Here is a 13,441-nt window from a genome sequence, read left to right as displayed (position 1 = left end):
CTTTCCCTACCTGGTCGTATTCCAATAGTTTCTTTAAATCTTGCCTCTCTATCAATGCCTTCACTTCACTGGCATCTGGGAGGCAGAGTCTGTAATTCAGGTCTCCAAGCCAAATAACAACACTGAGACAAGAAATATGAATAATGAAAAAGGTCAGAAAATGCTGCAACTTTGGAAAGATGTAGAAACTACATTACATGCAAAAATTCTCCTTATTGCACGAGGTAGTCTTAGGATCCCCATTCACAAAGGAGTGCTAGGTTCAAATATGGGATATCGTACATAGCACAACTTTCCCAAACAGATAGTAAATGAAACCTGCTTTTTAACTATACTTATGGAAGTCCTGAATTACTTGATTTGTATTTGCAGCTCACATTAGCCATATTATCCATTGCCCATTACAAATAGTTGTCCTTCATTTCTAATTTTTGGGCTTTTTTTTTTACATTTTCCCTGTGCCAAATACCCAGATGGCAGAGGACCAATCCTCTTTCAACAGCCCTCTACTGCCAGAGGTTAGGAAATGCACAAAAATACTTTGGATTGTTTTAGAACAGAAATACTGCATTTATTAGGTCTATCTGCAGATTTATATTATTTAATTTTACTTCTTGCAATAAATTTGATAGACCATTTAGCTCTGCTAAAAAATTGCTCATCATATTCTGATTGAGAAGGATCTGAAGGACACAGTGGATAGGCTGTACAATTTCCAGTGCACACCCAAATAGTAAGTGTTCATTGCTCATTTGTTGTCATGCTTTATGTACTTCAAACAAAATAAGTTCATAGGAAGTCCAGACTTGCTTATGGAGGCTGACTTGTATTATGCACAAGTAAAAAGTATACTGGAATAAGCCTGAATTGCAACATCGTACTTAATAAAAAAAAAAATTAAAAAAAAAAATAAGTGCCTGCCCAATTGTCCATTCTGAAATTAAGAATGGGGGAACTGGATGCTGCAGTGCCTTTCACCTCTGCAGTGTGGATTCAAATCTGAAGGGTCAAAAAATCCCCTTGTATTCTCTTTGTAAGGATCCTAAATAGAGTTTGTTTAGACAGTCTCATTCCAGTTTCCTGTGGGCATGGACCTACAGCAGATAATTTTGTACTAACTGGTAACCAGAGTCAGAGAAACTGGTGCGAGAAATGTTAGAGATGTAAGAGAGGTTGTTCGTTCTTAGATTGGAGAGGACACATTGTTGGGGCACAGAAAAGGGAGAATTATTCTGCATCTAAACATGCTATTCCTGACTTGAGTGCTAGATTCAGACATTGGATGCTTGAATTGAAACAGTATCTTATGACCCAGTGTAAACATTCCTCACCTTGAGGAGCACAAAAATCACACAAAAAAAATGGTTGTTTTTACACCAACACACAGGCACTGGGCTGAATATCAGCTTTAACAGAGTCCCCACAAGCAGATGTTCCTCAAGCCCCTTTTTATACTCACTCATGTTTAATAATGTTTATAGAAGGCTGATTCTGCTCAGACACTTGAAAACTCATGCGAGCGCAGATATCTTTGTAATCCTGATTCCGTCGCTCAAAGTCCTCCACGTGAGCAGCTAGATGGGAGTTCACTATGCAGAAGCTTGTGTTGTGAAAGATAAACCGTACTGCCACTCCACCTTTATTACCCTGAGAATGGGGACACCCACATATTAGTCTTTCCCAATTCCTGCCCAGTCTGGCAGAGACTCGTACGTTTATACAGAAAGGGCATCTCGTGATATATTTCAACATAGGGATAATGGCTTTTAGATCATCTTTATGGCCATGTAGCACAAAAACTTTTATAAACAAGTTGTATTGTATGCTACACTGCTTTTTTAAAATTGAATCAGTTATGCAGATCACTCTTGCACTTACACATCCAATGTTTTCACCGGGCGTAAGTGTAACTGTTCCAACATGGTGCAGTGAAGATACTGGATGGCCTGACACACTTTAAACTCACTTCCAGGTTTTTGCAAAGCACTGTAACAAGAGGAGCCCCTTACTTAGCTCAGTCTAACTTCTCTCCTTGAAGTAGTGATGGGGCAAAAATAAATACATGACACACCTTGTTGCTTTCATGACTAATTTACTTGTTTTTTGGCTTTATCTTTCTTTTAGGCTACTTCTAACTGCAAAGACTTACGCCCTGCATTTTTAGCTACTGGCTCTGTGCCAAGGGCCGTTTCTCACAGCATTCGGTTTAAAACCAGACTGGTCTTGTCTCTTTTCTCTGTTAATTCTGGCTTCAGGAAGCCAAAGGGGTGGTTTTCTGACATTGCCCTGCACTGGGATTCGCCAGCAGGCCTGTCAACCAAACTAACTACTCCCACCCCCTACACAACAGGATTATATCCTCTACAGACACTTCATGTTATGCCCATATGAATAGAACTACAATGGGTGTTAATATTTGTTTGGGAAGCCAAGAGATGACTAATTGAGAATATAAGAACTTGCATTTATAGAGCACCTTTCACAACTCAGGATGCTTCAAAGCACTTTATAACCAATGAATAATTTTGAAGTGTAGTCACTGTTCTAGGAAACGCAGCAGCCAATTTGTGCACAGTAAGCTCCCACCAACAGCAATGGGATACATGACCAGATCATCCGTTTTAGGTGCTGGCTGAGGGATAAATGTAGGCCAGTACACTGTAGAGAATGCCCCATCTCCTCTTCAAAATAGTGCCATGGATCTTATGTCCACCAGAGAGTAGACGGGGCCTTATTTGAACATCTTATCTGAAGGATTGCACGTCCCACAGTGCAGCACTTACTCAGTACTGCAATGAAATGCCAGCCTAGATTATGTGCTAAAGTCTCTTGAACCCACAACCATCTGACTCAGAGGCAAGAGTACTACCAGTGAGCAAAGGCTGACGCATAAATCCTTGTTGTGAGTAACATCTCCCAAACTGGCTTGACTGCCTTTAATACATATTCTCCAATGCCAGCAGCCTATGCACTTTCCCTTTTTAAACCTGTACAAATTCCCTTTGTTTTATAACACAACCTTAAGTGTAACTCAAATTCAAAATCCTGTGAAGATAGAAAATGATCAAATATTTAAAAAAAGTGACAATCCTCATTATAAACATAGAAATATGAATGGGAAGAAACTTGCATTGTATGCAAATCTTTCATGTCCATGATGTACAATGTTTGGTGATGGCCACCAATATGCTTTTCAAATCTGCCATCATAACTTAATCTGTTCGAAAAACCCACTCTTGACCTCTGTTCTTGCAAACTACCGCCCCCACCTCTAACCTCTCCAAAGTGAACGTGTTGTTGCCTCCCAAATCCGTACCCACCTTTTCCGCAACTCTGGCCCCAATTTTCCCCGAAGGTGCGGGGAATTGTTGGGTTCCAACCCGAAACTAAATGGGTCAGCCAGCTGTATGCAATTTTCCCTCAATTGGCCAATTAATTTCCAGCGTGTGGGCACCCTTGCTAAGTGTCCAATTCCAGTCAGAAAGCCCCACATTATGATGTCATCATTCGTGGTGCTTTTAAAGTCTCCAGCAAGCTTCTCAACCTCTGCAGGCTTCTCAACCAGTCTTGCAGAATGGCAGAGGAGCCTGCACCAGCTGCTGCCAGTGGCAGCCAAATTTGACGAGGCCTCATTGCAGACATTGGTGGATGGGGTTAGGGCCCACAGGGAGGTCCTCTTCCCTAGCTCAGGGAGGAAGAGGCCTCCCAAAGAGACCAGGGCTGCCTGGATGGAAGTGGCTGCAGAGGTCAACGCTCTGGGAGTCACCCGTCGGACCTGGATGCAGTGCAGGAAGCGCTTCCACGACCTTCACCGCACAGAAAAAGTAAGTACGAAGTTTCCATCACCCTCAACCTGATCCCCATTGCCTTTCCCCAACAGCACTCAGCTTCAGCAATCTCTTCCTCCACATCCCACTTCACAGTCACATCCATGCACCCTTACCCATTCCCTATCTCTGTGCTCACATTCACATAACTATTCCACCATGCAGCCCTCACACTGCCTTTCACTCGGATGCTTGGAACACAACTGACAACACACAGGGAGGGCCCTTGGTCTTGCAGCCTCACATCTTTGTCTCCTTCCAAGTATCTATGCTATGCAATCTCTACACTCACTCCTGCACTCACTCAAACTCCACTTGTCTCCCTCATTGCAGGAAAAGAGAGCTCACAATAGACGAGAGCGTGCAAGGACTGGAGGAGGACCACCCTCAATTGCCCACCTGAGCCACTGGGAGGAAGCCGTGATGGAGATTGCTGGGGCTGATGGGCCTGTGGATGCTGGGGCAGGAGAGACAGGAGCAAGCCCGCAAGCTGGTGACAGAATAGTTCCCCATCTCTCTCATTGACATAGCATGAGTTGCTGATATGATTCTGAAACCACATCATTTGGACTTATGAACATCTGCTAAATCCAATGTGCAAGTAGCCTTGGTATCACATTGCTAACTCTTTCCTTTACTCCTCCACAGGACCATCCGGAGCCCCCGTCGCCACTGCCGAGGAGGAAGAGGCTTTGCAGCCAGACTCCTCAGAGGAAGCTCCAGCCTCTGAGGGCGCAGCGTCAGCAGAAGTAAACGCACCTAGCACCAGCACACACACTCACACCTCGGGGGGACCTTCGGGACATAGAGTAGTGTTGTCACCTGGTGTATCACAGCTCACAAGTGAGCATCAGCAGAGTGTGGAGACAGGGACAGCAGTGGAGAGTCCTCGTCGGAGGGCGCAAGCCTCTGCCAACTCAGCTCAGCTGCATGTCGACCCTATGCCTCTGGGTCCATCCGCAAGAGAGGAGGTGATGGATCTCCATGCACAGATGCAGGAGTCTCTGGCAGGTTTTGTCTCCAGGGTCACTGCGAGTGTGGAGCGAATGGAGGAGTCCATGGCGAGCATGAGCAGAGCCTTATTGGAGTCATTGGCGCATGAAAGCATCACCACGGAAAGGGGGGCTACCTCCGTGGTAAGGGGGGCTGCGGCCGAGGAGAGGGGGGGCTGCGGCCATGGAGGAGCTTAGTCGCCAGGGTATCGAAAACATGGTGAGTGCTCTGAATAGAATGACATCTCTTGAGGAGCGATGGGCATCTATTGAGCACCGAAACCAGACCTTCATGGAAGTCCCTCTGAGCAGGACTTCCAGTGCGGAAACAGGTCCCCATGGCCCCCCTGATGTGCAGCAAGGTGCTCTCCAGCCACTTGCAGGCGCTGAGGGGGAGCTGACCCATGAGAGGGAGGTTGTTGGTACACCTCAAGGAAGTGGGGGCTCCTCTCCACGCGCTCACACTTCCATGCCACTTCAGAGCCCTCGGTCAGAGCCCCGCCGGAGTCCACACCCCAGTGAGATAGGAGTCTCAAGCCCTGCACAGCCGCAGGAGCAGCAGACTGCTGGCGAGCCCTCACAGGCTCGCCACCCCAGAGGACGCCCGCCAAAAGGTGTCGAGACAGGAGCAGCAGGAAAGTGTGCAAGGGGCCTCCATATCTGCTGAAGCCACAGGGGTACCACTACGTAGGAGCGCACGCAAGAGAAAAATAAAGCATCACTAATCACAAGGGTAGTCACTTGGGTGAAAAGTCTTGTAAATAGTTTTAATGCCATCAGTTTCCTGTACATAAAAAAATCTGGTGGCAACTGCTGCAGTTATGGCGTCTGTCATTTGGCGAATGGGGATATCACAGAGGCCTTAGGATAACTTGCAGATGTGCAGGTAGGAATGTGCAGGCATGGGCCACTGTCCATGGTCAGTTAAGAAGCAGTGAGGCTGCAGTGTTTGATGTACCAGGCTACGCAAATCTGCCCAGGATGAGTGCGTTCCTTGCATTCCGCCCAATGTTCTCGCGCACTGGTGCCGCTGGTTGGCGGGCCTCTGCAGGATGCTCGTTTCCGTCCTCCTCCTCCGCATCATCCTCATCCGAGGCGACTCTGTGAGGAGCCTCTTGGTCCTGCGGAATCGGCAAGCCACGACGCTGTGCCATGTTGTGAAGCACACAGCATACCACGACGATTTTGGAGACCCTGGCTGATGAGTACTGTAGGGCTCCACCTGATCTATCGAGGCATCTGAAGCGCATCTTCAGAAATCCGATGGTTTGCTCGATAATGCATCTGGTGGTAATGTGGCTGGAGTTGTAGCGCTCCTCAGCTTCACTGGCTGGTCTCCTCAACGGCGTCATTAGCCAAGAGCGCAGGGGATATCCCTTGTCTCCAAGTAGCCATCCTTGAAGTTCGTTTGGTGGACTGAATAGCCGAGGCACAGTAGGTTCACTCGGTTAATCCCGGGGATGAGGGGATGGATATATGAGGAGAGGTCGAGTAGATTGGGACTCTACTCATTGGAGTTCAGAAGAATGAGAGGCGATCTTATTGAAACATATAAGATTGTGAAGGGGTTGGATCGGGTGGATGCGGGGAGGATGTTCCCGATGCTGGGTGAAACTAGAACTAGGGGGCATAGTCTTAGAATAAGGGACTGCTCTTTCAAAACTGAGATGAGGAGGAACTACTTCACTCAGAGGGTGGTAGGTCCATGGAATATGCTGCCCCAAAAAGCTGTAGAAGCTACATCATTACATAAATTTAAAACAGAAATAGACAGTTTCCTAGAAGTAAAGGGAATTGAGGGTTACGGGGAGCGGGCAGGAATTTGGACATGAGTCTAGGTTCGGAGCGGACATGGCCCTGTGGGTAGCGGAGCGGGCCCAGGGGCTGTGTAGCCTGATCCTGCTCCTATTTCGTGTGTCTAATTCTGTTAGATTCAGGAGATGGTTCTGTGATAGTAAATTGGCGGTTAGGATCAGATCAGCCATGATCTTATTGAATGACGGAGCAGGCTCGAGGGGCCGATTGGCCTACTCCTGCTCCTATTTCTTATGTTCTTAGACTGGCGCAGTATGAAGGAGTCATGGCAGCTGCCAGGGTACTTGGCACAAACATGCAAAATCACCTTCGTGTGGTCACACACCAGCTGAACGTTAAGGGAGTGAAAGCCCTTGCGGTTGAGAAAAACTCCTGGATTGCGGTGGGGTGCCCCAAGGGCCACATGCGTGCAGTCAATGATGCCCTGCACCCTTGGAAAGTCTGACGGCTGAGCTAATCCAAGCGCTCGCGCCCTCACACTTGCGCGATCCCTGGTGAAATGGATGTGATTGTGCGCGAGGGCAAAGAGGGCATCGGTGGCCTGTTTGATGCAAGTGTGTGCAGCCGCCTGGGAGATGCCGCTGATGTCTGCTGCTGATCCCTGGAAGGAGCCTGAAGCATAAAAGTTGAGTGCGGTGGTGACTTTGATGGCCACTGGTAAGGAGTGTGGACCTGGTGCTCTGGGCTCCAGGTCTTGCTGCAGCATTGCGCAGATGTCAGTCACAACCTCTCGCGAAAGTCGGAGCCGCCTCTGGCACTGCTGCTCAGTCATGTGGGGGTAGCTCACCCTGTGTCTGTAGACCCTGTTTGGGGGGTATCTCCTGCGCCGACGGCCTTCCATGCGCTGGCCCCTTCTGGCCTGTGCTGCCTCAGGTGGCTGAGCCGCAGCCTGTCGCTCCTGCTGGTGCTGCTGTTGTTGCTCCAGCCTCCTCTGCTGTTGGAGATCCTCTAATGCCAGGAAGGGAAGGAACAAAAGGCCTCCCATGCTTCTGGCAGATGCCTCCGTTGAGGAGGCGCTGAGTTAAGGTGGTGAGAGGGGCTTCCCAGGAGAAGTGTGAGGCACTCCAACCTTCCACAGCTGTGCCTAAGCCTTCAACAAGTTGCCCCAAGTCTTCAGCAACAAGGTCCTGCAGCCTACAAATGCTGTCTGATTAAATCTCTTCAGTCCTGATTGACCTGCAGCTGAAAGCAAGCAAGCCAACTTTGTTCACGCCAGGTTTCATCAGCGGTGTTCCCACCAGGCGTGTTTTACGTGGGGAAAGGCTGAAAATTGCAAGGGACCCTGAAAATAGGATTAAACGTGCCAATTATTGATCATTAGGCTCCCGCTGACCATTCCCGCCTGCTGCGTACAGGACTGATTCGGGTCGCACTGAAACACGGGGGCGAAAGTCGGGCGGGGGGGGGGGGGGGGGGTCACGACACCCTATTTCTGGGATTTTCAGCCCCCACCCACCTGAAAACCCGCCCGACAGCTGGGGGAAAACCGGGGCCTCTATGTCTGAACCTCTCCCATTAACTTCTGCTACAGCACTGAAATGGCCCTAAGCAAAGTCACAAATGACATCTTATGTGACTGTGACCATGGTGCACTATACCTCCTCATCCTTCTCTACCTGTCTGCAGCCTCTGACACTGTTGACCACACCCTCCTCCAACACCGCTCAACTGATTGAAACTGCCCTTGCCTGGTTCTTCTCTTACCTATGCAGTCGTAACCAGAGAATCTCCTGCAATGGCTTCTCCTCACGCCCCTGCACCATTACCACTTTGCCTCTCCACCTTTAAAGACCCTCCTTAAAACCCACCTCTTTAACCAAGCTGTCCTAATGTCATCTTCTTTGGCTTGGTGTCAAATTTTGTCTAATAACGCTCCTGTGAAGTGCTTTGGGACATTTTACTAGGTTAAAGGCGCTATATAAATGCAAGTTTGAGGAAATTCGTGGGCAGCCTACAAGATATCCACGCAGTTACACCGGAAGCTTTGGCCTGGATATCGGACTTCGTTATTGACATTTGATTTCCTTTGCTACTATCATACGAAAGAAGGCGGCAAGTTATCATCGATATTCTTGCAAAATTCCTGCAAGTCTATACAGAAATAGCCAGTGCTAGAAATATAGGCCACAATATTGACGGGGGCAGAATTTGGGACAGAAAACCCGGAAGTCTGGATTTTCCCACATGCTGTGGAGTTTTACTTGAGCACAAAGCTAGGCTGACACTCCAGTGCAGTGCTGAGGGAGTGCTGCACTGTCGGAGGTGCCGTCTTTCAGATGAGACTTTAATCCGAAGCCCCGTCTGCTCTCAGGTGGACGTAAAAGATCCCATGGCACTATTTCGAAGAAGAGTAGGGGAGTTATCCCCGGTGTCCTGGCCAATATTTCTCACTCAAACAACATAACAAAAACAGATTATCTGGTCATTTTCACATTGCTGTTTGTGGGAGCTTGCTGTACGCAAATTGGCTGCCGCATTTCCCACATTAGAACAGTGACAACACTTCAAAAGTACTGTGTTGGCTGTAAAGCGCTTTGAGACGTCCAGTGGTTGTGAAAGGTGCTACATAAATGCAAGTCTTTCTTTCATCTCCACAGCATGCGTATTTTTTTTTTGACCGGATCCCCACTCGGAAGGCAGCCCAATTGACAGGTTTGGCTTCCTGTCGGGCGGGGAGCACTCCGGAGCAGGCCTCAGCCCCAGGTAAGGAGCCTGCAGCTACTAGTGGGAGCATGGGGGTCTGATCCTCCATTGAGGGATGTGGTCTTTGGATTGGGGTCAGGGGGTGCTGATGGGAGGGTCAGATCCCAGGGTAGCGGCTATGCTTGGAGGAAGCACTCCTACTCCTCCTGGCTCAAAAGCAGTGCTGTAAAGGCACTTACTTTTTCCCCAAAGCTATCCTTGCCTCCCTGGAGTCGCTGGGTTTCCCCGAGGCCTGGGAAATTCGGTTGGCCAGGGTTGAACCTGTAGGGGAAGTTAAATATGAGGCTCCTAGCCTCATTATAATATTTATAAATGGCCAACGTGGCTCCTGGGAGCAGGTTGGCTGCCAGCCCCCTGTTCTGCTCTGTTAAACCCGGAACTGGGTGGGTTGGAGGCAGGTTTGAGATTTTAAATTTAAATTTTTTTTTTTTTTTTTACACCTCACTATTTTGGGGGTTGAAATTCACCCAATAGTATTGAAACATATTGCATATTCAAAATAGAAAAATAATTCAACTCTTCTGTGCACTATTATGGAGCATCTTGCATCAGTAAGGAAGGTTTCTTAGGAAGATGTTTGTAATAATCTCCTTAGTTTAATATTTCTATCTAGAAGAGATCAAATTAATTATGGTAAATTACACAGAATAGAAAGCATACCAGTAATGAACCAAAAATATGATAGTTAATTTCAAGGGCTGCACTTTATCTCAAGTAAAGTGCAGACCAGATTGACTGAATCAGAACATTAAGTGAATCAATCATTAAAAAAAAAAAATTGCAATAAATCACTACACTGCTAAACAACAAAATAATTAGGGCAAGTAAAAAAATTTTGATTGGAAGTTACTGTTGGATGAAATTTCTGCTCAGTCTTTTACTGCAATTCTAGCCATGTTCAAGAGCATATCATAACTGAAAATTCAAAATGAACAAATATGGTAATAAATTCAACACAAATCATAGTTCTTGCCCTTCAACAGAACTCCAAAATTGATTTTATTCGTTCATAGTTTTTGGTTAGTCTTTGAAAATGGATTTTATTAGGTCAGTTTTAGGATAGGCTTCCAAAATGGATTTTACTGGGACATAGTTTTAGAAGTTTTAGGGTACATGTAATAAAATAATAACTTTCCATCAGTTTCCTTTCCATTTAAGGCTACAAGAAAAGTTTAAACTAATTTGATTTGCTGAGGAAAATTGAAAGAGAATCCTGACCTGGATCAAGCTTCCCCAAGGTCAAGGAAGAAAGATTTAAGCCAGCTAATCCAAATACAGCTACCAGTGTGGAAGGTGAATTTTACCCAGAAGCAGAGACTCCAATCGAGAACAGGTATCACCTTTATGGAAAGAGGTTTATCACTCGGACGTCTCAGGTAGCGAATGCCATTATTCCAGAGGATGCTGAGGCAATCAGCTCCACTACGTTCTGGAAACATTGCTAACTACGAACATATAGACTTTGATCCATTCAATAAACTAGCTGTCTAATGCTGTTAACGTATCAGATATCCAAGGAGTATAATCATACATTAATCTCACCAATTTGTATCAATCTCAGATCTTAACGGTCAAATTATATTCAGCAGGCCAATTAATGCTGAAATACCAGGACATAACTGAACTGCCTTTGTAACTTGTAATATTCATCGTCAGTTAACCCGATCTACTAAACAATTTGCATATTTGTGTCTAAATTTTAAAATGCTGCTAATTATGATCATGAAGTTAATAAAGAAATATTAGTTCATGACTATGATCTGGTTGCTTCTTCAATGATTAATTCACTCAGTAGCTGGTGCCTATCCTAATGGGAGGTCGGTAGTGGGTCGTGTAAATGCTAAATCGATCCCAATTGGTTGAGGCAATATGGTTTGGCAATCCTAATTTAGGCATCATTCTCTCCTAGGCATAGACTTGGCAGTAAACCCCAGATGGCTCCTTGATGAGTTAAGGTGAGGGTTAAGGATTCATTGGATAGTTATTGATGCCAGTGTCCCAACAATATTAAACACGTTCCTTTGATTTTTTTAAAATATGTGACTTTTCCCCCCCTTAAAAATCATGGTGAATTGCTTTGTCACATTTTAATATCAGAGACCTCAATATGGAAGGTGGTAAATACTTCCAGCAACAGTGAGAGTTAAAAATAAAAACAGAAATGTATAGGTTAGTCAGCATCTGTAAAGGGAAAAGATAGGTTATGACATTGCACATTCTCCCCGTGTTTGCGTGGGTTTCCTCCGGGTGCTCCGGTTTCCTCCCACAGTCCAAAGATGTGCGGGTTAGGATGATTGGCTATGATAAATTGACCCTTAGTGTTAGGGGGATTAAATACGTGGGGTTACGGGGATCGGGTGGGATATGTGTCGGTGCAGGCTCGATGGGCCGAAATGGCCTCTATCTGCACTGTGGGGTTTCTGTGATTCTGTGATTTCAGGTGCATATCCTTCAGTGATAATTAACTTTGTTCTTACCATCTTTCCCATGATTCCTGTCCCTGCTGTCTCTGCTTCCACATCTCTTATGTGCTTTTCATGTTCCTTTTTAACAAACACGATCATCATCATTCCAACTAATCGAATCAGCTTCACCTAAAACATGGTAAATAGAGGGGGAAAATCATCAAGGTACAATTTGCATTCGTGAACATCTATTGGGAACATACACAAAAGGAGTAACAGTAGGTCTTGCAGTAATATTTTTGGAAAAGGGGGGGGGGGGGGGGGGAAGTATGCAAATTATTTTTTATTCCTTTTCTTTAGGTCTACTATTGCCATACCATTCCCCAACAAGTGATCTGCTCTCAGGCCTTGGCCAGCTAGGGACTGGTGGAATGTGTGATAAACTCAGGGGAACTTTTTCTTTAATTTTACCTCCCTCCAGTGGCTCTCTGATGCAGACAGGACCTTCGCTTAACGTCTCATCTGAAAGACAATTCAATACTCCCTCAGTATGGCACTGAAGTGCAACTATTCTGCTCATCTGAATATACAGCAGGGATCAGTGCTTGGGCCCCAGCTATTCACAATATATAATCAATGATTTGGATGAGGGAACCAAATGTAATATATCCAAGTTTGCTGACGACACAAAACTAGGTGGGATTGTGAGTTGTGAGGAGGATGCAAAGAGGCTTCAAGGCGATTTAGACAAGTTGAGCGAGTGGGCAAATACATGGCTGATGCAGTATAACGTGGATAAATGTGAAGTTATTCATTTCGGTAGGAAAAACAGAAAGGTAGAGTGTTATTTAAATAGTGCTAGATTGTGAAATGCTGATGTACAAAGGGACCTGGGTGTCCTTGTACACCAGTCACTGAAAGCAAACATGCAGGTGCAGCAAGCAGTTAGGAAGGCAAATGGTATGTTGGCCTTCATTGCAAGAGGATTTGAGTACAGGAGCAAGGATGTCTTACTACAGTTGTACAGGGCCTTGGTGAGACCACACCTGGAGTACTGTGTGCAGTTTTGGTCTCCTTACCCAAGAAAGGATATACTTGCCATAGAGGGAGTGCAGCGAAGGTTCACCAGACTGATTCCTGGAATGGCAGGACTGTCGTATGAAGAGAGATTGGGTCAACTAGGCCTGAGTTCACTAGAGTTTAGAAGAATGAGAGGGGATCTCATTGAAACGTATAAAATTCTGACAGGGCTAGACAGACTGGATGCAGGGAGGATGTCTCCCCTGGCTTGGGGGAGTCTAGAAATGAGGGGTCACAGTCTAAGGATACAGGGTAGGACATTTAGGACTGAGATGAAGAGAAATTTCTTCACTCAGAGGGTGGTGAACCTTTTGGAATTCTCTATCACAGAAGGCTGTGGAGGCCAAGTCACTGAATATATTTAAGGAGGAGATAGGTAGATTTCTAGACACAAAAGGCATCAAGGGGTATGGGGGGGGGGGGGGGTGGGAAAGAGAGCAGGAATATGTTATTGAGATAGAGGATCAGCCATGATCATACTGAACGGCAGAGCAGGCTCGAAGGGCCGAATGGCCTACTCCTGCTCCTATTTTTCTATGTTTCTATGTTTACTTAGCTTTAAACTTTATTTTCCTTGTTTCAGCCTTCTGTGGATTGTTGTTTTCAAACAGTCTCCTTC

The 13,441-nt window shown here is 46.1% G+C and overlaps 1 protein-coding gene across 6 annotated transcripts in view; it reads right to left on the bottom strand.

The window, feature by feature from the left end:
- Nucleotides 1-13,441, bottom strand: part of ocrl (OCRL inositol polyphosphate-5-phosphatase) — a 138,261-nt gene that overhangs the window by 67,990 nt on the left and 56,830 nt on the right. For all 6 annotated transcript variants that reach the window (XM_085997414.1, XM_085997421.1, XM_085997429.1 and 3 more), the window contains 3 exons: nucleotides 11,815-11,931; nucleotides 1,460-1,647; nucleotides 11-122 (listed from right to left, as the gene is read on the bottom strand). In XM_085997414.1, coding sequence (XP_085853540.1) covers nucleotides 11-122; nucleotides 1,460-1,647; nucleotides 11,815-11,931 — 417 coding nt within the window. The remainder of the gene's footprint in view (nucleotides 1-10; nucleotides 123-1,459; nucleotides 1,648-11,814; nucleotides 11,932-13,441) is intronic.

The sequence above is a fragment of the Somniosus microcephalus genome, chromosome 1, assembly GCF_052327205.1.
Source record: "Somniosus microcephalus isolate GS21.2 chromosome 1, FLI_Smic_1.0, whole genome shotgun sequence".
Classification (NCBI taxonomy): Eukaryota; Metazoa; Chordata; class Chondrichthyes; order Squaliformes; family Somniosidae; genus Somniosus; species Somniosus microcephalus.
This window is presented reverse-complemented; position numbering and strand designations above follow the sequence as displayed.